This window comes from Dipteris shenzhenensis, chromosome 1 (genome assembly GCF_047967505.1).
Source record: "Dipteris shenzhenensis isolate YYH24624 ecotype China chromosome 1, Dip_SZ_1.0, whole genome shotgun sequence".
Taxonomy (NCBI): Eukaryota; Viridiplantae; Streptophyta; class Polypodiopsida; order Gleicheniales; family Dipteridaceae; genus Dipteris; species Dipteris shenzhenensis.
Genome location: NC_141596.1, coordinates 74,614,947 through 74,641,169, shown reverse-complemented (window position 1 = coordinate 74,641,169; position 26,223 = coordinate 74,614,947). Strand labels below are relative to the sequence as shown.

General features: G+C 45.1%; 1 protein-coding gene across 2 annotated transcripts in view; it reads right to left on the bottom strand.

Moving 5' to 3' along the window:
• The window catches only part of LOC147906370 (nudix hydrolase 2-like), an 83,845-nt gene extending 64,774 nt beyond the window's left edge, over positions 1-19,071 (bottom strand). Inside the window, exons 1-2 of one of the 2 annotated variants that reach the window (XM_087384397.1) lie at positions 18,700-19,071; positions 2,605-2,670 (exon numbers count right to left, since the gene is read on the bottom strand). In XM_087384397.1, coding sequence (XP_087240523.1) covers positions 2,605-2,670; positions 18,700-18,885 — 252 coding nt within the window. In that variant the 5' untranslated portion in view covers positions 18,886-19,071. The remainder of the gene's footprint in view (positions 1-2,604; positions 2,671-18,699) is intronic. The other variant, XM_087384407.1, reaches the window with a different exon arrangement.
• Between the last annotated feature and the right edge of the window lie 7,152 nt (positions 19,072-26,223).

The window sequence follows — 26,223 nt, the reverse complement described above, 5'->3', positions numbered from 1 at the left end:
TGTCAGCAAGCCCTAGGCCAATGATGGACAAGGACTTATTATTCAGGTTCTCCTAGTGAAAGATCTGTTTTTCATCCGACTTCGTCTTCTTTTCCCTACCATTTGCCACATTCCAAATTCCTTCTCGCAAAAGAAGAAGCTTGATTTTTGTTTCCCAAGTGAATAAATTGGAACCTGAAAATTTCTCAGTGGAGCAAGTTTTAGTGCATCCATGATGAGTTCAAAGAAAAGATAATGCACTGACTGCAATGATGGTATCTCAGCCTATCAAAGTGCAAGAAACTAGATCGAAAGAAAGAGAGAAATTCAGGAATAAGAAAGGTTGTAGTAACACAGTCAAACAATTGGTTGACTAGCCTAATAGAACCTTTGAATTGTGGGAGAAGGGGCTTGAAGGCTAAAAATTTAGCTGCCACATGTCATCCACCTTAGAGCCTTAGAAAAATAGAACTTTCACACAAAAAAAGAAAGTTGATGCGGATTTCAAGAAGAGTCCTTGCTGAAGATTCTTTCAACACACCCAGCTTGTTGATGATGGCAAAGATTCCAAGTAGTACAATAGTGAATCGCGATTAGTGGTCATTGACCATAATGGCTATAGGAAGAACCAGAAAACAGGAGTGGCTACCCTGTTCAGGACTTCTATCATGGACAATTAAATCACATCCTTCAACGCCGCCGCGCAATATGGAGCGAATGACACTTTGTAGTAGGGATGGACCAATCCTGATAGAGATTCAAGCGACAGCTGCCATGTTTCACAATTTTCTACTTGGGTATAGATTGAGGCCACAAGTGGGCTCAACAAAGAGGAGAAATCGCCCAGAAACAATGACAGCCTAAGATAGGAGTGCTTTCAAAAGTGATGATGGGAAGATTTTTAGCGATGTGTTTCTTCAAAAGAGTGATTTTCAGGCAGTCATAATGTCTTGTAAACAGCCACCAGGTATAAAGACAGGTCGATGTAAATGTTTCAAAAACAGCAGCTTCGAATAAAAGGAAGAAAGGACATTGTTCAGCACTTGGAGAGAACAACAATATGTGAAGATGTTTTCTAGCATCATGTTAAGGCAGTGATTCTTGAAAAAAGAAAAAGACAACTTATTCTTCAACAATGAGCGACGATAGAAAGAACCGCGGCCAGGGAGATTTGAGGCAGCAAACAACTTCTACAGGTCGGCATATCAACAGGAAAAACTCTACAAAATTTCAGTGACCATCGCTGAGTAATGAAAGCCTCCATTAGGTAAGCTCAAGTGCACACCTCAGGCGATGTAGGTTGGAGCTCAAGATTTGGTGAACGTAGATGCAGGCAGCAATCACAAACAAGGTGACTTCTTTAGAACTGTGAGAGCATTGCTATGTTAGGGCTGAGGGAATCAGCAACAAATCACAGCAAGAAGTCAAAGACAAGGAGATGAGGCTAAATGGAAAGAGAGCATAATGGCAGGCAGGAAAGAACGACACAGGAGAGACATCGAATGCTCTAATACCATGTTAAATTAGAGAGAAGAAGATGATAAACCAATAAGGCTGTATGTCCCTAACTGAGTACATGCTTATATAGGCTTAAAGCCTTATCATTTGACCCATAGGATATCACAGAACACACACAAAAGATAGTAACACATGGCACAATTATCCTATCCACACCTAAGGACACTTCACACCCACACAAGTGAGGGACACTCACTCTACCTCTCCAAGGCTCACACTAAGACTCCGATATCCAACAGGAAGGTGGAGGCTATGTTTTGGAAGGGGGACCAGTAATCGAAGAAATGACAAACAAATTGGGAGGGGGATCGGGTGGGAAAGTAGGGTGAGCGAGAGAGGAATGCTTGGCCAGGGCCGGGGGGTGGGGGGGGCAAGGCTGCTTTTGTAGTGAGCTTATGACTGACTCTGTACGCTTCTTTGGGGAGTCAACCTGGATTCCAAGTCGAAACATCTGCAGGCAAATCAAAGAACTCTCCGTATCAAGAGAGGCGAGTGCCTCACTCAACTACTCATCATCGAGAGGATTCTATCGCACCCCAATCCTACACCTGCTGTCTCCAGGCTGGCCCTTACCGCTGCTTTTTATCAATAGACATATACCTAGATGAATCCACGAACAATCCCAAACTCATCCTCTAAAAACACAACAACAACATAGTGCAGTTTCAATCTCATGATAGTCACTCATAAGGTATAAAACCATAAACTCCATCACACATAACAAGGACTAGCTACTATGACATCCCCACTGACGTCATCAGCGCCCAACAGTGGGTGTAGACCTTAGTATAAAAATATGCTCTCACACATACAAATCCACACACCCACACATACTTGAGCATCCATTTATACAAAATCTTCGTACGGAGTTTCTGTCAGCACTCCGGAGGTGAAGGGCAGACTCAACCCTTACTGCTTCTTTTTATCAATAGACATCCCTCAACGATGATTTTCTTTGCAGACACCACAGATGGAGATTCTGACTCATGTAAAAGTAGCATAGAAAACAAATTCAAAATGGCAGATGCTGCCATACCTAAACTCAACAGTACCATATAAACAAAATCCAGGGAAACAATGACCAAATAAAATAAATGTTGGCCTTACCACAACAGCACAGTGAACCAGGTTTGAATTTTGTAAAGGCAGCTTCAACCAAATGCCTTTTTTAGACTGCAGAGACATGACGAAATGCATGAACAAAGCTGTTCTTCACATCAATCCTTCAATTCTAAGTTAACGGTTATAAGGCAGTTAGATTGTTAAACAAAAAATTAGGCCAGATAGTCTTTAATGCCACTTCGAAACTAGATTATCATTCTCAAGCAAGGTCTGCTTATCACTTTGGAAAAAGAAGGCCCAGCACATATCTAGATGAAACCAGGAACATGCCCAAACTCATCCTCTAAAAACACAACATACTCCAGTTTCAATCTCATGATAGTCACTCATAAGGTTGAAAACCATAAACTCAATCACGCATAGCAGGGACTAGCTACTATGGCATCCCCACTGACGTCATCAGCACCCAACAGTGTGTAGACCATAGTATAAACATAAATTTACTAACAAACCCCGCTGAAACCCAACTCTTCAAACAAACCATATGACTGAAAAACTAATTTTTGAAAGATTGAGTTTGTTAACATCATCCTTAAGTAGAAAATTTCCCTCATAAGATACCCTGTCCAGCCAGCTCCGACAATGCCTTTAGCACCCACTACTGAAGCTGCATTCCTTGTACAGCAGACACAGGTTGAACTTGACAATTGTGGAGCTGCTAGTGGGAACCAGATGCGCTGTCGTGGAGATGAGAAGGTAAAGCAAGGCTACAGCATATCGATACGTGACATGCAGAAAGGCATACATGCACTGTTAACAAACATCCCACATTGGAGGATTCAGTGAAGTCCAAATTTGTGACTTGGACACTTTTTCTGATTCTGATGCATGTGAATAATCAGTATGTGCACAGAGGTACATACGGCTGATGCAAGCAACAAGGTGTTAGCATGAGGTGCATTACATGGTCAGCAGAGCATTATTATATGGTTGTGGGGTTGGTTGCTGAGGTCTCTCAGGCTGTTCAACTCTTGTTTTGACGAGATTGCAAAGTGTCCGAAATGCTTTCTGGATAGCTTGGGGTTTGGTTGGTGTTTGTTGGGTGGCAGTTTGTGGTTACCTTGAATGAAATTGCCAGTGTTTTGCGGATCCAAGGAGGAAGACCCTGGGGGTCTTTATGTGTTTTCTGACGTGCATGTGTATCGTACAAATGGCCCGAGGTAGAGTGGGATAATATCTTGGTGATTTTCTTAAGCAAAATGCACTTATTTGGTACAGATCTTTGCCTCTGGTAGTGAGGAGCAGTTGGGATGCCTTGTCTAGTTGCCCTGTTGGAGAAGCGCAGCGGAATGAACTCTCAGCACTCAAACTCCCTCAGGAACTCAGCAAACACTTACTGAAATGAAACAGAGAATAGACAGCAATAGAGAAGAATAGAACTCAGTTTATTCATCCACAAAACGTGGGCAAATTCCATTCAAACAGAGCCAGCCAAGGTGGTGGATATAAAATTCGCAATCAAGGAGATTGTAACTGCTGATAACAATCAGTAAGAATCTCTGCCATACTCTTGCTATCACGGGACCTCAAAAAAGCTTCAGTTTGCATAAGAACCTGGCTGAAATGGCCAGGGTTTTTATAGGCAGTGGCCCAGCCGCGACTTGGGCCTGGTAAAAACCGACCAACAGACTGCTTCTGCCCCAACCTGGAACAGCAGATCTGTCCGACGCAGATCTGTCCTGATCTCCTGCACTGTGCCGAAAACTGCTCCAGACCTAGGCAACTGTCCCAGCCTGATCCTGGTGACCCCATGCTGTCAAATCATGCTCCATCTGCTGCAGAAGGTCCACGCAGACTGTCCAATGCATCAGTGTGTCTCTTACAAACCACAAACCAGTCCATACAAGTGCTGCTTTCCTGCCACGTGTCATCGCACCAGTTCCAATCAGAGTTCCACATGTTGATGATCTTCAATTCAGCTTCAGACTTGTGCAGACCTAACCTATCTAGGTATGCCTAATGTGTCCTCCTCATTGGGTGCTCACAGGTGGGTCAGTGACACTTCCAACAGTGCCCTGGTTGAGCGGTTACGCTACAAGAGTCTCCTTTAGTTAGCTTGCATTAGAATGTAGGTCTGAGATAGTTAGCAGGGGAGCATGTCTTTCAATGGCACTAAGATTCAGGACAAAGTAATCAGATACACTTTCAATTTGGGATGATGGTGGCTTGGAACATTATAAAGTTTAAGTGTTTTGTGGATGCATTGTTACCACAGTTTCAAAGGTTATGTTCTGAAAAAGAAGAAGATGTCTTTTAATGAAGCAGTGCACTTTGCTGAAAAGAAAGAAGTATTGTGACATAGCAGGAAAGACCAGGATGGGTAACCCTGTTTTTCCAGTGGCAGATTGTGCTGATGCTATGCTGCCTTCAACTTTAGTGAAGGAGGAAAAGGGGGTTAATGATGTAATTGTATGTGAAGAAGTGAAGGAGACGGTGAATGTCCAGGAGGGGACTCCAGTTGCGCATGATGAGGGGTTTGAAATTTCAAATGCTTGTGAATGAGGATGAGGCTCACATTGAGGACATGATTGTAGCAGCCAGTGTGATGAGACACCTGAGAAAGGGTGCCTTTAGATATGTTCTGCAAGCATTCTTCAGATGTGGAGGTTGCTCGTTTGCTCTTGGGATTCGTTGATGACTCAAATTACAACTTGTCACCGCCATCCTTTGAGACAAACAGAAGCCAGGCTCCAAAGGTGTCAAAATCGGCTCCCAATCCTCATTGGCCATCATAATGCCCCCCTCAAAATGAGCAAACTAGATACCAAGATAATAGTGCAACTGACCTATATCTGACATGGCAAAAGATTTTGGCAATCGGCCTTAAAGGCTGCAATTTGCTGAGTAGATGGCCCAATGATAAGCCTGTCATCCACATAAAGAATCAGAATGAGCGAATCTGCTCCACACTTCCGGACATAAAGTGTTGTCTCTGTAGGGATGTTCTGAAAACCAAGGCGTATCAAGTGCACATGAATGTTGGCATACCACGCCCGGGTTGCCTGCTTCAGCCCATATAAAGCTTTACACAACGGGCATACCTTCTTTCAGATCCCTGAACCTCAAAATTAGGAAGTTGGCTGACATAGACTTCCTCAAGCAAGTCACCATGAAGAAAGGCAGTCTTGATGTCTAGTTGATGCACTTCCCAATGCATGGGAGTTGCAATAGCAATGACACAATGGATGGCAATGATGCATGAAGTGGGGGCAAATGTTTCTTCAAAGTCAATGCCCTGATGCTGAGCATAGCCCTTGGCAATAAGACAGGATTTGCGCTGCCATCAGCTTTCCACTTTAATTTGTAGACCCACTTTGTGCCAATGGCACGCTTACCAAGAGGCAAGTCACACAACTCCCATGTGCCAGTTTGGTGGATGGAATCCAACTCTGCTTTTTTTTTTTCCGAAAAAACAGTGCTGATTATATTACTTCGAAAAAACAAGATACAAAAAGTCAGTTTTGCAGCTGACGGGGCTGCGTTCACAAATCGGACGCAGCCCTAAGTGGAAACAAAAAGCTCTCTCTCACGGAGGGATCAGGCGGATGTGGATAAACAGCCAGAGAGGCGGTGAGTAGCGCCACTGAAGGCCCTGAGAAGTATGCTCGAAGAAGAGGCCCTGTGTATCCCAATCTCGGAGGAAGCGACTCCGCTTCTCCCGGCCAGCCAGGGAATCCCCCTAAATCTAGTCCCACTGGCCTCTGAGCGTGTGGATAATCTCGCTCCAGATGTCGGTCATGACCTGGGCAGTCGAAAGAGAGGTACCACCGAGGATCTGCGCGCAGCGCGAAGTCCAAATGTGCCATCCGACGATGCTGCTAATAATCTCCCAGACTGGCTGCCTCACCTGAGAACCTGTGTCCGCCTCTACCAAGTGCTGCGGGATGCCCTCAAGCGGCCCCCAAGTCCCCTGTGTGATAAGGAACATAGGGTCCTGCGGGCCTACCTCGAACAACTGATGATAGCGAGGTGTGGTGCTGCACCAGCAGAACGCGCCCCAGGTGATCAAACCTAACTCCGGAGCTGCGCGAGTAAGGATCCCGAAGGCCCACCTCCACACGTCCTGGGCGCGAGTGCAACTCCACAGGCAGTGCTTTGGTGACTCCTCGTCCTCATGACAAATCTGACAGAGTCCATCCTGACCAAGCTGCCGCAACCAACTCCCCACTGGAAGACCCTTGTGGGCGAGTAGCCAAAGGAAGTAGGAAATCTTCCGCGGCCGCCAGCTCTCCCACAAGGCCTTCCAGAAGGCCTGCAAAAATAGCCTGGAAATACCTTGAGAATACCAACTAGACCGCTGGGTGGGCGGTCGGCTCTGCATCCTCCCGAGAACTCTCCTGCCCAGTTTCGTGCTGTAAGCGAAGAAAGGATTCTGCCCCTGGCCTGCCACAACCTCTGGCCATCTCCACTCACCTGGGTCCCAATCAAGCTCTGACAGGGCCCGCCCCTCCCAAAGCCAAAGGCGCCATAGCTGCAGCTGATCCTGCTCTATACTAGGATCGATCCGCCAAACCTTCCCCACGAGGCCTACGACACGAACCCTCTGCCACGAGAGAAGGGGGTCGATGAGCACACCCTCTCTCCTGAGTCGGCCATCCCCCAAAACCGCGAAGAAGGATACAGAGGTGTCGTCCAGCCTGCCTGCAACCACTAGTGGGATGCCACGAGGGGTGAACTGTCCAAGCCAACGGGCATCACCAAGCATGAGGATCTGAATCTCGGGTGGAACCAACCAACCGACAGGAATCGCGCCATCTATCTCTGTACGTCTCATCTGAGCTCCACGAACACCACCGGCTGCGGCTGCTAGAGCAGCGGTCTCCAAGTGTCTGTAAGTGTCCCTCCAAACTCAAAGGGACCGGGCAGGCCCCCGCATCCAGCCGTCCCACGAGATATGTGACCTCTCCCCCAGCTGAAGGCCCAAGGCATCTCTGACTTGATCGTTCCAGATGAGCGGCTGGCGGTCGATCTCCTCCTGACTGCTAGGAGGCGACTAGAGGAGACTGAGACGGAGTCGCCTCCAAACCGTGGGAAGGCTACGAATGAGCTGGGAGCGGGGGCGAGTAAGCGGTGCAGAGGTGAAGATCCACCGAAGGGACGGTAGCCACTCTCCGCCTCGGCGCGGGACGCAAGAACTGATCCCCTGCTGAAGTAACATCTTCCACGTTTGCCCCCCCGGGGTCAAACCGCGGATAACTAACTTGCCCAGCAGGGCCTGACTCTGAAGCTCCGGATCAATGACCCCCAAGCCACCCTCAGCCTGCGGAAGAATGACTGTCTGCTAGGCTACCCTAGCTCTGGTATCTCTGAGACCATCCCCCCCAGACCACAGGAAATTCCGGACCATCCTCCTGAGCTGTGCCACACGGGATCGCGAGAAGCACCAACAAGAGGCCACATACCAGGCCGTGGGCAGGAGAACCTGGTTGACTACAAGAGCACGACCTGCAAGAGATAGCTTAGCAGTGCTCCAGAAAGCCAACTTCCGTCGTATGGAATCTAGCACCGGGAGAAACTGCTGAGCTGGCATGATGTCCAAGCCGACCTGAAAGCCGAGATATCTAGTAGTCTGCCCCCGTGAGATCCATCTGAAACCCAAAAACCTCCCCACTGTGAGCATGCCCCAGGGTTTGTGAGAAAACCAACTGATTTATTCCAGTTGATTTTCGCACCGACTGCCGAACAGAAGACCTCTAAGGCCAGTCTCACCCTCTCCAGCATCATCTCATCATCCTGAACATACAGCGCTGTGTCATCTGCATACTCCGAGTCCAGGAGCTCCGTGTCCTCCCTGATGGGAAGGCGAACACCCCGGATCCCTGTCGACCTCGCCCGAAGATAGTATGTCATCGCCTCGGCGAAGAAGAGAAACAGGTAAGGAGCGAGGGGGCAACCCTGACACACTGATCTCTCCAAACGAAAACGCTCTCCCATCCTGCCGCCGATGATGACCCTGCTGGAAGCTGTCCTGTATAACGCTGAGATACCCTGAATCCATCCCACTGGAAATCCAAGTCTCTCCAAAGTACCCTCCAGGAAGGACCAATCCACTCGATCGTAGGCCTTCTCAAAGTCGAGAAGTAGGATGGCTAAGTGCGACCCGCTGTGCTGAGCCCACTCCGTCGCCTCTGAGAAGGTGAAGACATTTTCCAGGATACTGCGATCCTGGACAAAGCCTGTCTGAGTGTCATGAATGAGATCAGGAAGTAGTGACCGAACTCTGGCGCTGATCATCTTGGCAAGGATTTTATAGGCAGTGGTGAGGAGAGTGATCGGGTGCCACTGACGGATCTTCTGTCGATCTCCCCCCTTCGGGATGAGGCAGATCAATCCCGAAGAGAGGCTCTCTGGCATATGACCACTGCTGAAAATCCTCTGCAGGGCTGCTATGAGGGGCTGATGGATCTGATCCCAGAAAGAGGTGAAGAAAGCTCTAAAAATCCCATCCTCACCAGGGCATTTCTGGCCATCGATGGCCATCAAGGCCTCCTGCATCTCGACAATGGTGAATGGTGCCATCAGCGTCGCCTGCATGCTGGGCTGAACAAGGGTCAGAATGTACCTCCACACCTCCTCGCGAGAACATCTAGTGTGGGGGGCAAGCTGCTCCTGCTGGAAAAGAGTCCTGTAGAAGTCGGTAGCCAACCCCAAGACCTCTTCCTGGTCCGTAATGATGTGCCCCTCCGCTGTCCTAAGACTCCGGAGCTGGTCACCTGCTGCCCTCTGGCCATGCGTCCTGAAGAACTCTTTGCTCATCCGGTCGCCCTTCCGAGCCCAGTAGGAGAGAGAGGCATGATAAGAAAACTCTGAGCGACGCTGGAGAGTCTCCTCAAGAAGGGCTCTGGCTCGAAGGGCCTGGATCCGAAGCTCCTCCGAACCCGGAGCTGCCTGCTGGAGCCGCTGAATGGAGGCGAGGTCCCTACGAAGAGCTCTCTCTCTGCCCCACCACTCCTGGCGAACCTGAAGGGCTGCGAGCTGGCAAATATGGCTGGACTCCTGTAGAGCCTGCGCCACCGACTCTACCAGATCCACGCACCCGCCCCAATCTCTGTCCCAAAGGCTACCGATACTACTGCGCACCTCCTCCCTAGAGAAGATGGAATCAGGAATCCTGCACGAACGGGGAGGAAGGGACTGAGCTGCCGAGTCTAGTGATAAGAGCACTGGTGCGTGATCTGAGAGCGTCGTCCCTGGCACTACACCCACCTGACCACCTCTGCTGATGGCCCAATCACTGATATAAAATCTGTCCAATCTCTCCAGAAGTATGCCCCCTTCCCTGCGGAAGCCCCATGAGAAGTCCAAGCTCCCGTGCCATCGGCGGAAGGACGGGTCTCTCCAGCTGTCCCTACCTCCTGTTGCGAAGAGAAAGGAGTCCCAAGCGGACTGCTCTGCCTGAGCTATACCTGTAAACTCTGGTCCTCTGCCCTGCTGGTCCTCCAAAGTCTCCAAATTGTTGAAGTCACCTCTAACAATCCACGAATCCATGTCTGGGAGAATCTCTGTGAGTGTCCTCCAGAAGGTGGCTCTGCGTCGGAGGTCTGTGGGTGCATAGATGTTGAGGATTCCTATTTTGGAGCCCTCCAACTCTAGGCCAACCCAAAGTGCACGGCCTGGGATCAACGTACCATGGCCAAAAACTACCTGGGCAACCGACTCGCAAACGGAAGTACAAACACCGCCACTCCTCCCCTGTGCACCGATCGATGGCTCCCAATAAGTGTGCGAGCGTCCAGGGAGAATCTTCCCGCAACTACGGGTATGAGCCACTGAAAGCTTATGCTCCTGGAGCAGGAGTATATCCAAGCGACCAATCACTGCTGGTTGAAGTTCCTATCTCAAGATGAGCTTCCTAGGACCACGGGTGCCAGAAGAATGAAACCCGTTCACGTTCCAGGAGACAAGGTGTAAGCTCATGATGAGGACTGGTAGGCTGCGAACAACTGTCTGCTCGCGGCCGAGGTCGAGGAAGAGGCTGGTAGTTCGGAATGAAGGCGCTGACGCTTCTGTGAGGGTTTGGAGGGGGAGGCGGGGTCATCCTGCCCGTTCTTCAAAACTTTTAGTAAAGGCGTGAGGCCTTTGGTGCCATGGACAAACGCTTTCTCGAGCCAACTCGAGATCTCTGAAGTAGTCATCCCGTAAAAGGCGCGAAGTTTCTGTGGTGTCCAAGCTCTGACATCCTGGGGGAGGGGCCACGATAGAGGGGGCCTGAGGATCACAATCAGTCTAAAACGCTTGGCGGCGCATCGCCACCGCAGGCGCACGTCACCCTCGGACCACTGAGTCTCGAGAAGCTGTCCACCCGTCGGGCCTATCCAGGAGCAGATCTGAGCGTGCGTCTGCTCTCTGAGAGCCTCCCAGACCGAGTCGTCTGTCCAAATCTCGGTGCCGTCGCTGAGAAAAGTGAAAGCAAAGCTGGGGTCATCCCTCGGGGCCAAGGCTGCGATCTTCCCATCCGCCCCTTTACGGAGCAGGAAGATACTGATGTCGAGGCAAGCAGGGAAGGTCCCGAGGTCGGTCAAGAGGAGTACTACTCTGATCCCAAGCTAGATTTGCACGATGGTTTATTGTCATAGAATGGCAGTAATATTTCTTCTTGAAAATTCTGCAAGAGTTGCATTCATCTCCTATGCCTGGCCAAATAGGGTTGTTCAAGACTTATGAAGAAGTCAAGCAAATCATTTGGAGGGATGTATATACTTATGTGCAGAGCGATAAGCCATGTCAACAAAATAGGGGGCTGAACCTTAGCCCTACTCATCTCCTGAAGGAAAGTGGACACACATTTCCATGGATTTTATTTCAGGTCTGCCAGTGACTATAAAGGTTGGAACAGCATATATGTGGTGGTTGACAGGCTCACTAAGGCTGCCCATTTTATTCCCACAGACTCAATATACAGCCTCTATGGTTGCTCAACAATTCATGGAAAACGTATTTAAGCCGCATGGCTTACCCCAAGAAATTGTGAGTGACCATGATGCCAAGTGTAGCTAAGCCAGCTCACAGCCTAGCTAATTGAGCCCTAATCCTTAGCTAAACTAGCCCTAGAGGTAGAATCTAGTAGCGAAAAGACAGAACAGCATGTAATTATGAGAATCTATTAGCAAATCATTACAAAAGTACTTGGAAACCTTGGGGGAATCCATGGCTTGTGAGGCGCTGCACAAGCAACACGCTAGGATGTAGATTCGTAGCCTAGGAGAAGAGATAGAGTAGTAGGAAGTATTTGAGAGTCCTATGGTCAGTTTTGACCTTAAAATGGCTGCCATAATTGTAATGATCATAATGCGATATCTCCTCTCCTTATCATCCAACTTGCCACTTTCATAGGCCAAACTCCACGACTGTGCTTAAGAACAGCCCCAATGCCATGTCCAGTAGCATCAACCTCAATAGTAAAAGGTTGAGAAAAATCTGGGCAAACAAGGTTGGTGCAGATGTCAGGGCATCCTTAAGTTCCTCGAAACCTATCTCTGTCCAAAAGTAGGCCTCTTTCTTTAACTGGTCAGTAAGAGGTTCAGCAATTTCTGCAAAATGGTACAGCAGGACCCCCCTTTATACGTATAGGCCTGGACCAAATACCTCTTTGCTTATGGCTGCCCTAGGATGCCAGTGGCAACATTAGGCCATCCTACTAAAGTACTGCTTATTTACAAAGCCATTGAAAGGCTGAATAGACTAGAAATTAACTAAGTAAATTTGACCTTTATTACAGTCCACCCTGCCCAAAGGAAATTTACCCTCTGACAAGGATTTACAACCATAGAATGAAAGGGAGAAGTCATAGCATATATGTAACATTGAATGCATGCAGCTGTTAACAGTCCCAACTAATGCATGCTGAGCTGCAGCAACAATGATGGTATCTGAATCACAGATATTTTTCTTGGATACATCAAGGCACAGCCTCCACCTCCTGAATTTTGCCTTATGACTGGTTCCGTAGTGACATCTGAGCTGACAAGTCCTGTTGTTTTGTGCTCCCCGTATAGTCACAAACACCTTGAGAAAACGTCCCACATCCACCTGCCTCCATTTTTGTTTCTGTACCAGAACATGTGCTGGATGGAAGTCTTGACAATAAAGGTACATGAACAGTTGCATGGATAGTATCCACGCATGTCTTACACTGTGAGTTCACTTGCAATCATGCCCCAACACCAACTGTACATGATGGTGGAGAACCAGACAATTCTGAGAGCTCGGCACTTGAAGACTGAAGAACACAAGAGTAAAGCCAACCATATCAAAAACGGAACAAGAAGGGTTCCCTAATGCTGCACACACATCTCCTGCAGTGATATGAGCATCACATATGCTCCATCTCTGACTAGAAGAGAAGCTTTATTCCTTTGTGTGCCGAAAGGGAAAAGCTGAAGTTGGCCTGTCACTAGCTCCAACAACACAACACCAAATACATAAACATCACTTCCTGTTGTCACTTGCTCCCTCAAGACATATTGAGGATCCATGTACCCTACTGTTCCAACTTCCTTTGTTGAAAGATGAATATTAAGCTCTGCATTAGCCCTTGAGAGTCCAAAATCTACCATATTGGTGATGAGTGATTTATCCAAAAAGATATTGCTTTTTTCAGTCTTATAGTCCTTAAAGGCTCTCACGAAGGGCATTGTATCTAGTATCTACTGTCTGCCCCTGTTTATCTTGGTTGCAGATGCTCTAAAAACATAGGGACAAGAGAACACACAAAATCATGCTGATGAGAGGCTTCCAACTGATACAACTAAGTTTCATTTTTTAGAAGCACGAGTCTTTAGATACAAAGCTATGAAGTGCACTTTCAGACGGCGGATCAATAGAACAGCATATGGGGATCAGCATGCATCTGAAAATGCCAATCATTTTGACCAATTGTTTTGGGGATGCTGAATACATGCAATGGAATCCTGAAGGTGTCATTTTCCGACTTATAATCAATAGGCAATGGCAGTCAGACAATATGTATGGCCATGAGAGGCCTCATAAAGGAAGCGTCCTCAATGACCCTACCACTGCGCTAGAGTTTTTCAGACCTTAGACGGGACACAAACTTTATGCTGAGAGAATACAGATGCCATACATCCTGGAACCAACTTTTGAATTCAGACTGTCAATTGATGATCAACACGACTTTTCCAATTGGAAATAAGCAGATAGGGCCTGGTATCCTGATGCAGTGAACCAGCATCAGAGCATGGACTGCCAGTCCCCCTTAATCATGGTGTTACAGAAGATAGACCCACCTAGATCAAATGGAAAAGAGGGCTCCCTTTTGGACCCATGAATAATCTCAACATCACCCTGGCCTTCATTTTACAATCATGGAATTCTGGCTCTACTGCAGGGTCATCAGAAATTGGGTCATCTTCAATTTCAATCACCATACTCAGCTTTGCACCTACCTTAGCTTTGCAAACATTTCTATTTTCACGGGTCCACTTCTCCCCACAAAGACAAGTCCTTCTTCATTCTGTCCTCAACAATAGCCTGAGACAATTGCTTTACCATCTTATCCTTCTTGTCATTTGGCTCCACCTTAGGGCTAGGCTTGATTGCTGTCATAAACAGTAGGATACCTGGGAATAGAAGAGCTTGTTGAAGAAGATTCCTCTTGCTTTGAAGCCATTGGAGGGCTAAGCTTATTGACAAGCCTACTGTCCAAGTGACCAATACCCACACCCTTCTCCTTCAGGTTATACTTGGATTCATATATTCAGCAAGTCTCTGGCTTCCTTAAGGTGCTGGGGTTTTGAGCTGACACATCAACAGCTATGTTGGGATGAAGTCCATGAATAAACATCAGCAATTTTCTCCCATCATCAATGCCACAGGAAAACTGAGATAGCTTCCAGAATTTCTTAATGTAGTTTCTCACTTATAGATGGGGAGGTTACCACACCATTTCCAACACCCCCTCTCACTGATACATCTTGGCCCGATGCCAACCCATCGATGAAGATGCTCAAGTACCTCCCGTGTTGTAGCCCTCTAGAACATTGCGGTGTCTACACGGGGAACTACCGCACCCTTATGATTGGCCACACACTTGCCAAAATTTATCGATCCATACTAGAGTGAGAGATCAGCTTCTTACACAAAGGTACAGGCATGAGGGCTTTGGGACAGCCGGAGGAAGCATTCCACTCTTGACCACATCTTGACTCTATGGGACATCCTGAGGAGGCATGATCAAGATCCCAGAAAGTCTACGCTTGCTTTGTAGACTTTCAGGAAGCCTTTGACATAGTCCCACAAGCCCACATGATTAGGAGACTCCAGGAGATGCAGATCCCAGAGATAGGTGACGAGTTTATATGAATCAGTCAGAGGGAGAGTACGTGCCGCTGGAGGCCTGTCAGACTAGATTAAAAGCATGATCGGAGTGAAGCAAGGATGCCCCTTCTACATTGACTCGTTCATCGCCTAGGAGGTGAGGGATACTTGCTTGCTGATTTGATGATACAGATACTATTGTATGCAGATCACTCCTCTTCAGCAGCAGGCCTACAAAACTAGACGGCTTAGAGGTGTTTTGCACAGAGAAAATCCTGATAGTCGACCTTCACAAGACCAAGGTTATGATTTCCAACACCAAATGAGTAGTGCCTCATTGACACAGCTTCATTTACCGAGGAGAGCTTGTGAAGATCGTGTAGTCATACACCTATCTACGGGCAGTCTTCACAGGGCTAGTTTTCACGATGACCCATGCAGCCAAGGCACAACGTACACGAGAACAAGGAGCTTTGGCTCGGCTAGAGCTATGGTGCTATCAAGCATCCTTCCAAGACCCCCCGACAAAGGGATGGCTATTTGATACACTTGTGAGGCCAAGTCATGTATGCAACACCTTTATGGGGGAGTGATCTATCGGCGACTAATTGGCAGAGATTCGAGAGCGCTACAGGTGACTATTGGGTCCAAGATGATTCGGAGTCAACACTCAATCCCCCATCAGATTGTATAGGCAGAGTTCGCCATGACACCACTCCAGATTGATGCCATCTTCCAAACAGTGACATATCTTCACAGGGATTGGGCTTTGCCCAGTTGGAGACTACCGAGGCTAGCACTAGTCACCCAAACAACTAGCCAAGAGAGAGTGGAACACATGCATATCCAAATGGTTCGCCAATCAAGGAGTAAGGCAACCATCCATTTCTAGAATTTGTGTCTTCCATAAGAAATCACTAAGGAATTATTCAAAACTAACCATTCCTTTAACGAACCTCCTTAAGGAAGTGGACTTCACCCCAATGATATGAAGAAGTCTAAGAGTAAGCTTTTTTGTAACAAACTCTTGTATCTTGGACGCAAGATTTCTCAAGAGGGCATGAGCATTGATCAAAAATTAGAAGTCAAAAGTTTTTAGATTGGCCTGCTCCTCAAAGAATAAGGCAATCCTAAATTTCTAGGATTCACTATCTTTCGTAAGACGTCAGTGAGTGATTATTCAAAACTAAACATTCCTTTGCCGAGCCTCCTTAAGGGACGTGGACTTCGGTCCAGCGGTCCTATCTCCTAGAATGATAAGCTTCATGAGGCTTTCTAGACTCTCAAGTTTAAGTGAAAGAAGCACCTATCCTAGCCAACCATTCGTGGTCGAGGCTAATGCTAGTGATTTCATAGTAGGCACAGCTTATTCCAGGAGTACCGAGATATAGCTTTTACACCTCAAGAGTAGGAATTACATGCAGTTATTTATTTACGCATTGAAAACTTAGAGACATTATCTATGTGGAGCATTGACAGCCCATGAGTCTATCAAATACATATGTGATGGCCCTCAGTTGAGGGGGTGGACTGAATTGATGCAAGTTGTGTCAAGCAAATAAGGCAAAATGCCTAAGATCAAGGCCAAGATTACTAACTAGTAGGAAAGTGCTAGCAGTGTCGAGTGAATAAAGGCAAAACACCTTAAGGTTGGAGGTTTGTTGCATCCTCTAGAAATCCCTAGAAGTAAATGGGAGAGTATTTCCATGGACTTCATTGTGGGATTACCCCGAGCCCAGCATGAACATGACACTATTGAGTAATGGTGGATAGATTGACGAAGTTGGCAAGATTCTTACCTACAAAGACAACAACCCTAAAGGCTATTGAGCTGGCTCATCGGTTTGTTTAGCAATTGTTTAGATTATATAGGTTGCCTTGTGACGTAGTCATTGACAGAGATCCAAAGTTCTCTGGGCACTTCTGGCAAGAAGCATTGAAGAAGTTAAGAACCACTTTGAGTATACAAAAAAGGTCAATCAGATCTTGGAAGATATGCTACGGGCATACATCTCCAAGCGGCCATCTGATTAAAAGAAGTATATCCCAATGGCAGCCTACAATAGTGCTGAGCATATGGCTACTAGCTACAGTCCGTTTATGCTTATGTGAGATCCAAAGTTCTCTGGCACTTCTGGCAAGAAGTATTGAAGAAATTAAGGACCACTTTGAGTATGCAAAAAAGGTGAATCACGTCTTGGAAGATATGCTTCGGGCATACATCTCCAAGAGGCCATCTGATTGGAAGAAGTATATCCCAATGGCAGAATTTGCCTACAATAGTATTGAGCATATGGCTACTAGCTACAGTCCGTTTATGCTTATGTATGAATATCAACCCAGATCTCCTGTGACGATTGGATTGAAGGGTATTTACCTAGATGCAACTAGGGATTTCTTGTTGGACATGCAAGTGACGGCATTCACCCAAAGAGTTTTTCAAGGGAATGCGTGTATACTTGCGATCAAAGACGTTACGGACAAGGTTGGTAGAAAAGTGATGCCCTAGGTACTATGAACCGTTCTTAATCTTGAAAAAGACTAATGAGGTTACAACAAATCAACCAAAATTGCCTCCACATGTAAAAGTTCACACGGTCTTTCGTGTTAGTAGACTAAAAGAGGTGCTAGGAGCTAGAGACAGGCTCATTCGCCCCAAGCACTTATTGAAGTTGAGGATTTGAAGTATGTTCCTTTCGATTTCAAGGAAAGCAAATAGGAATAAGTTGATTCCAGAGTTCAAAGTTATAGGTTTGCAGAGGACTCAACTTCAAAGTCAATTGCTAGTTTGCGGAAAAACTTTCCCAATTTCATGTAAGAGTAAATGCATAAAAGAGGGAAAGAATGTTATTTAACTAATCGCTAATCCTTGGACTAGTGGACTTAATCCAATAGGGTTAGGGGACCCTCAGGTTAACGTGGGACCAAAGGACTTGAACACTAGCAAAGGGCCAGCTGGCTATATTTAGGCAAGAATTTCCATAAAGCATGATGTTCTTCTATGTAAGTGTTGGTATTCAACGTGTACACACCACTGGATAATATGGTCTGGATCTTGAGCCTAGACTCACGTCTTCACGCCAAAGCTATAGCCGTCGGCTTGTAGTAGTTTAATCTCTAGCCGGGGGTGGCTGGAACGTTAGTCTCCTGCTGATTATCCTTCTGTTTTGCTGACTGTAGTTTTGGACTGTGTTTAGGGTTAGATCCAAGAGGGGATTTAACATATGAGCTGCTGGACGGCAAAGGCCCAGTAATGCTTATTTATAGGCTACTGTTTGGGTCGGCCAGCAGACAATCTAATCGGCAGTTTTAGGGTGCCCTGCGTGCACTTTCAGTATTTCTTCCAATTGATATGTGTCTTAACATGTATCCGAAGCGTTTTTAAGTCCTAAAAATAAATGGGGTATATTCCATTTGCCCGATTAAAGCCCTAAGTTCTTATCCTGCTCTAATATGCTGCCAACCAGGTTGGCAATTAGATGATTCTGTACTAGTCAAGATCACGCTCGCAAGGTTTGTTCGTCTTCCCATTGTCTCGAAAGCCGTATTTGATCGTTTTGTTGAGTACAGCTTCGTGTACCCTGGCCACCATCGGCTCCAGAGAGCTGAAGACCTTCTCAATATTAAGACTGGATTTCATTAACTAAATAATGTAAGCTCCTCTTCTCAAGTAAAATGTGCTGGTCTGATGCGACCTCAAGTGGCCGATAGCCATAAATACACATTGGCGGGGCTCGCACACCTCAAATAGGCGGTAAAAATTAAACAAGTAATCAAATAGGGGTGTATCGTGGCGACACGTACGAGCTGCTCACGCACCTGCGATTTCCAATAGGATAGGGACGCTTTGAGGCTCAAAGAAAAGGAGGCCCCGTCAGGGGGCAGGCAAATAGGGTCAATGATGAAGCCACCGTAATGGTCATCGTTACCCGCGAGCAAAGGAACTGAACTCGAGCCGACAGAGGGAGCTCCTGGCTGCGTTGTTGTCATGTCTACGGCGTTCACGTTTGGAGGGAAAATCGGCACCAATCCAAAAAAAAAGGCACAACTGCTGACTGTACTCTTGCCAATTAACAATGGTTTAAGGGCATTCAAGCACGCAGAAGAACCTGCATTGTTGAATATTCAATAGAAGTCCTCGTGACTCATGACATGAGAAGAGGCATTTACAATAATTGATTCTCTCTGCATGTAGGAATCACATATAGGATGCGCATATAGGAAATGCATTTAGGATGCACATATAGGAATCGCATGTAGGATGCACACATAGGAATCACATGTAGGATGAGCATATATAAATCATGTATAGGATTCATGAGGGAGATTCCTGAGAGATTGCTCCCTTTTTTTTTTAAGAGAAAGATTGCTCCTTCGAACATGTAAATATAAGCAAAGCTCTATCGCTAATTTACCCATGCATTTGACACAATTTACTACGTCCTCGTTGACATAAGTTAATTGTAATTGCATCTCCATCATAAGAAATAACCCGCCCCTACCTCAATAATACCAATTGGAATCAATTCTAGTGTGTAGGCAATCGACTTTTTCTCAAGCACCACCAGCTCCAATGTTGAATCTTGTTCCAATCCAAACCCAAGCTTTGCAATTGCTAAAAAAACCCAATCCATAGCAATACCCAAGAGCAATGACGCCCGTTGCTCCTCCTACCATTCTAGTGTAGGCAACCAACTTTTGCTCAAGGAACAACGTTGGATCCTATTCCAATCCAAACCCAAGCTCTACAATTGCTCAAAAAACCCAATCTAGAGCAATACCCAAGAGTAGTGATGCCCGCTCCTCCTGCCATTCCAACACAACAACTTCCACCTGAGGAAGTGGACCCTAAATTTGAATATGATGTTGATTATCCAATGTATTATGTGGAAGGAGTAGAAGGCTCAATTATTGCAACACAACAACTTCCACCTGAGGAAGTGGACCCTAAATTTGAATATGATGTTGATTATCCAATGTATTATGTGGAAGGAGTAGAAGGCTCAATTATTGTTTATGCAAATCAAGTTCAGCCAAACACATATCAAGCACCAATCAAGTGTTATGGATGTGGAGAGAATCATTGGATTGCATAATGCCCTCATCATGGAAGCTATGCTACTTTCCCACCACTTTGCAAAGATTGTGGCATCAGCCATGCTTGTATGGATCATACCCTCAAACCCAAACCCCCGCAACCAAGTGATGTTAAGTCTGATGTCCCATTAGGCATTATTGGGGTTGACACATTCACAGACCATCTAATGATATCTCTATGTTGATATTATAATTACATGTGGTATGAGGTTCATCCTCCCTTATCCATTGCTTTGTATATAACCCCTTTATGGGTACATTCCACTTAGGTGGAGCATAGTATATACTCTTGTATAGTGTCCTTGTGTCTTGCTTGTTGAGGAGTCATCTCTGTTAGATATCAATGCTCCACTCTCGTATAACTACGCGGGAACCAGCTAACTCTACTTGTAAGCCCCCCATATGAGGAGAAGGCATTTGAGTACCTCGGTTATCCGGTAGGTCCTGGTTTGGACACCAGATGGGGGCCATGTGTGGCCTGATGGCTGGACGACTTCAGATAGAGTTGGCACACCGCCAACTAGGCTACATGCAAGTGCGGGAAGGCATCCCTTGACTGACCGCACTGAGGGTAGACAGAGCATTTCCCGGGGCAGCCCACTCTCGGGTTGCGGGGCCTGTTTGGAGCCTCAGATGATCCCGGATGGCTCTGGGCCGAATGGTCACCGTAGGTTTGTTGCTCTATTTTGCGCATCGGTTCTATCGTATGGTCAGTGGTCTATTTTGAGACCGACCCCCAGTCGACCGTTTTGAGCGGACTAGGTCGGTCACCCAATTGAGCCTAACCGACTACGACTGATGGCTATATAAGAGCAAGCCCGTGAAGCCCATTTCATCACTGGCTACAGCAACCCTGATTCCTTAGCATCCAGCCTCCGTCTTCTATTGTTTCCAGCACGCCATCGAAGCTTCTTTCACAAGAGCGCACGGTTGGGAGGCAGCGCCATCTATTGTATCAGTTCTACAGTAATCAAATTTTTGATTCTCCATACTATCTTGTTTTCTCTCTTGCGTACGAGATCCTGTTATCTGTTGAGCATAGACGTATTATTTTCTTACAATCTCAACATCATGTGTCTTGCTTGTTGAGGATTCAATATTGTGCATAGCACTAACACAAAAGTTCTAAAAAGGAAAGGGTTAGAAACCCTAATCCTAACCCTAACCCTAACCCTAAAGGGGTTTGTATATATTCTTTATTTGCAACTATATCTAGTATACAGTTAGTCATTTGTGGTGTGCTCTCTAGCTGTGCTCTCTCTCCTCATCTCCACTCTTCTCCTCTCCTCTCTCCATATTTGTTCACGGTATTAGAGCTCCCTTGCCTTCCGTTGAGGCATTGCAACCCTTGAGAGTGTGAGAGATTCATCGAGAGATTGAGAGGTTTACATATTTCATTCCACTAATGAAAGATTTTCGTTCTTCTCTTGCATAGAGAGATTTCCATTCATCTTCTTGAGAGTTATTGAAGAAAATTTCTATTCATTGGTTTATTAATTTCGAGTGAGAGAGTATTGTGTGAGATATTCTTCCCTTAACAACTCTAAGAGAGAGATAGGGAGAGAAAGAAAGGTTGATTCCAAAATACTGAGAGAGACAAATCTCTTTGTTTTTGAGAGAGAGAGCGCTTTGAGACTATTGAAATGCAAAAATTGAAGCAAAGCTTCATCACGACTGGTAGCCAACCCTATCAGCAGCAGTTAGCAGACACGTCTCCTTGGCTCAAAGGCAACTACTCAGCATCTAACGCTAAGTAGTAGTCAAGCCTATCACAAGTAGAGGCAACGTGGACCTCCATCGACGCGACTGACCCAGCACCTAAAAGGAACAAAAAAACAAATAATTATTTGCTACTTTTCATTGCTCACGGTTGGTCTAGCTTTGATCTTAGCATAGTTTGCCCATCGTGGAGAGAACTCCAAAGCATCCACTCAAACCCCTGCCCAAAAATTCCCGACTAGTTCCTTAGTCCCTATGCTCACATGCAGTTTCACATCATCACATGTCCTAGAAACCAATCTTCCACTGTTCAGTGAGCAAACTTCAGAGTTTTCAAAGGCATTAGATAATTGTCAATGGGCAGATTGCACATCATATCATTTTTGCACTCACATGCCACCATTGTAAAGCCTATTGTTATTTTCTAGCATTGTGAACACTATTTTGAGCCTTGTAAATCCTCTTGGCTATTCCAGGCATCATTTGCCACATAAGCCTTGTAACAGATTGGATATATATTGTAGTTCTTCTTCATGAGTACTTTAGATTACAATTGATACAGACAGTGTTTTGCAGTTGATTCAAACAGTGTTTTTCACAGGCATTTCGAGTACTATTTTGCATAATGTCTACCACTAGCAACCTCAATTTGGAGACATCTTCTAAGTTAGACAATTCAAATTATGGCACATGAAAATACCGAATGGATATTCTTGTACTTCAAGACAAATGGGAGTATGTTAATGGGTCTACACCTCGACCCTCTAGTGCACCAACAGCAACTCCCACCATTAGCGCAACACAAGCAGAGGGATCTACACCTAAACCAATGGTGTCACCTGTAGTAGATCCTGCCATTGCCAGAGCACAAGCATAATGGGATAAGAAAGATAAACATGCATATCATTTGATCAAATAGAATGTGCAAGATGTCATGCTTGGACAACTCAATACAATTAAGACATCCAAAGAAGCGTGGGATAAGTTCGCAACTCTTTATGAGTCTAAGAACACATCCAGGATTCTCACATTAGTAACTAGATGAACCAGACTTTCCGCAATAGCAATGAAACTAGCCATGCTTACCTACTCAGAATCAAGGATTACAATGATCAACTCACACTGGCAGGAGAGACTATGAATCCCAAAGAAATGGTTCAAGTCATACTAAATGGACTAGGAGAGGGATACGAGAACCCACTCCATAGTATTGCCATTCAACCCCAAGTTCCAACACTAGAAGAATTAAAGTCAGTGTTACTTGGTGAAGAACTCAAGAATCAAGCCATCAAGCACACAAAGGCCATCCAATGATCAAGCATTCATAACTTTAGATAGAGGTAAATGTAGAAGCAAAGGTAGATGTAGAGCATCTTAGAGAAGTGGTCATCAGCAGCAAAATCAGCATCAACATCAGTATCCAAGAGGAAATCATTCCAATTGAGGAAGATTTCAAGGAACAAGGAATGCATCCACCAACGTGTCAAACACTCAGTGCAACTACTGTCGTTTGGACACTATGAAAGAGATTGCCACATGAAGTAGTATGACCAAGGAGGTCAATCTAGCAATAATTTAGGGAATTTCCATAGAAGAGGAAATCACTGTGGTGGATATTCAAGTCATAGCCATTATGCTACTCAACCTTAGGATATATATCTTGTAAGTGAGGATATGCAAAAGAATGAAATAGTGTATCTTGACATTGATGGCAATTCAAAAGGGAATGCACTTATCAAGTTGATAAGTGCATCGACATCGGTGCATCATCACACATGACAAAGAATTAGGATTGGTTCACAGAGATGAAACCATTAGAAGGACCAAAGAACGTTATCTACACTGCTCCAAAGCTCAGTAAGGACCTCTTGTTAGTTGGGCAAATGATGGAACACAACTATTGAGTCATCTACAATGGAGATGAATGCACAATCAGAGACAAATCTAGAGGATACCAGCTAGTAGAAAAAGTAGTCAAGGAAGGATGCTTATTCAAAATGCTAGCTTCAGTACCAGACTTGCATGCCACGTCAGATCAACAACAACTAATGCCACTTTCCGCAGTATGGCACAAGAGATATGGACATGTCAATTTCAAAAGCTTGATGCAATTGAGAAACCAGAATATGGAAATTGGAATTTCAAAACTACAGTAAAAGTTTGTGAAGCATGTTGCTTCTAATAAATAAAAGAGAATCAATTTTGGTAAAAGTACCTCTCGAGCACGAGGTATTCTTGATTTGATACATACAGATGCATGGGGTTATGCATAGACCCGTAGCATCAATGGATCACTTTACTACTTGACTTTCATTGACCACTACAAAATATATAGTTGGGTCTACTTTTTGAAAGCAAAATCTGAAGTCTTTTCCAGATTTCAAGAATTCAAAGCCATGGTTGAGAACTAAACATGCAAAAAGATCAAAGTCATGAGATCAAACAGAGGAGGTGAATACATGTCTTCAGCATTCATGAACTTTTGCTAGTGGAATTCAAAGACAATTTACGTGTGCAAATACTCCTCAGCAGAATGCAATAGCTGAAAGGAAGAGCAGTACTTTAGCAGACAGTGCTAGAGCAATGCTCAATTTGAGAAGCATCTTTCGAATCAATATTGGGCATAAGCAATTGCCATTGCAAACTATTGCTTAATCAACTTTCGACCGAACCAATTCAAGGTATGACATCTTATAAGGCATTTACTGGTTTTATAAGCCACAGATTGGGCATCTCCACATATTTGGTTGCATAGCATCTACCCACATACCTGACGATCATCACAAAAAAATGGATGTGAAGTTGCGCAAATGCATCATGGTTGGTTACGATGAAGAAAGCAAAGCATACAAGCTGTATGATCCCAACAATCAAAAGGTCATAATCTTCAGAGATGTAATATTTGATGAAGAATCGGAATGGAAAACATCAAATATATAGGAGATAGACACACCTTTACTCCATCTATAGAAAAGGTTGATGACAAAGAGCAAGAATTGCCAGAGAATCCACCAGCAGAGCAGCAACTCAGACGGTCTAATAGAGAAAGCAAGCCACAAGCCAGATTGACATATGCTCAAAAAGGGAAAGCAATTCAGAATGAAACTACCAATTATTCTCTTATGGCTACCATCATGGCTAAAGAAGAGCTGGTTTACTTCAAAGATATAGTTGACAAGCTAGAATGGCAAACTACTATGAATGGAGAGATACTCGAGAGATAAAGCTTTGTGCAAAAACAACACTTGGGTTTACAAAGTGAAGTACAATCCAGATCGAGAAGCATTGAAAGTACAAAGCCAGACTACTTCTAAAAGGTTTTGCACAACAATATGGTCAAGATTATGATAAGACTTATGCTCTAGTAGCAAAGATGGACGCCATAAGATTTTTGATATCACTAGCAACACTTAGCAGATGGAATGTGTACTAGTTAGATGTCAAAAATGCTTTCCTCAATGGTTACCTAGATGAGAAAGTCTATATGCAACAACCATTAGGGTATGTTGAACCAAGGAAAGAGCATCAGGTTTGCCATCTCAAGAAAATTCTCTATGGCTTGAAGCAAGTACCCAGAAGTTGATATAGAAGAATCAAAGTGTTTTGCTAATCTGGGATACATGAAGTCCAATGCAAATCATACTCTCTACTACAAAGTTCAAGGGGAAGACATTACTATTGTACATTTGTATGTAGATGATCTGATTGTGATAGGAAGGAATGATAGCTTCATCAACAAGCTAAAACAAGACTTATCTCCAAAGTTCAACATGAAAGGTCTTGGACTTATGCAGTATTGTCTTAGAATTGAGTTTTGGAGAGACTCAACAGCACCTTCATGACCCAGAGCAGAAATATGTTGGCAGTCTCTTGAACAAGTTTCATATGGCTGATTGCAAGATTATAGCCAATCCCATGGAGCAAAACTTGAAACTTACCAAAGATCTAGAAAAGCCTACAGTCAATGACACGTACTATTGGCAACCATCAGATTTCTTATATATATGACTATCATGAGGTCAAATATTTGTTGTGCAATAAGTTCACTTACACAATTTATGGCAAATCCAAAACAATTTCACTGGAATGTAGCCAGGAGAGTCTTGAGATACATTAGAGGTATAAGACAGTTTGGAATAGAATACAGAGGAAATCATCCAAGGTTGCATGGATACTATGATACTGACTATGCAGGAAATCATGAGATCGAGAGATCCACACAAGGATATGCATTTTTCCTTGGATAAGGTGCTATATCATGGTTGTCAAACAAGCAACCAACTATTTCTTTGTCTTCAACATAAGAAAAATATTGGGCACTCACAATAGGTGCATGTGAGGCTATGTGGCTAGGAAGACTATTGTCAAAAATAGATTACTTTGATGAGTCAAAGCCAACAAGAATATACTGTGATAATCAATTGGCTCAAGCGCTAGCCAAGAATACAATATATCACTCTAGGATAAAGCACATTGATGTCAAAGAGCACTTCATTAGAGAAAGAGTGTTAC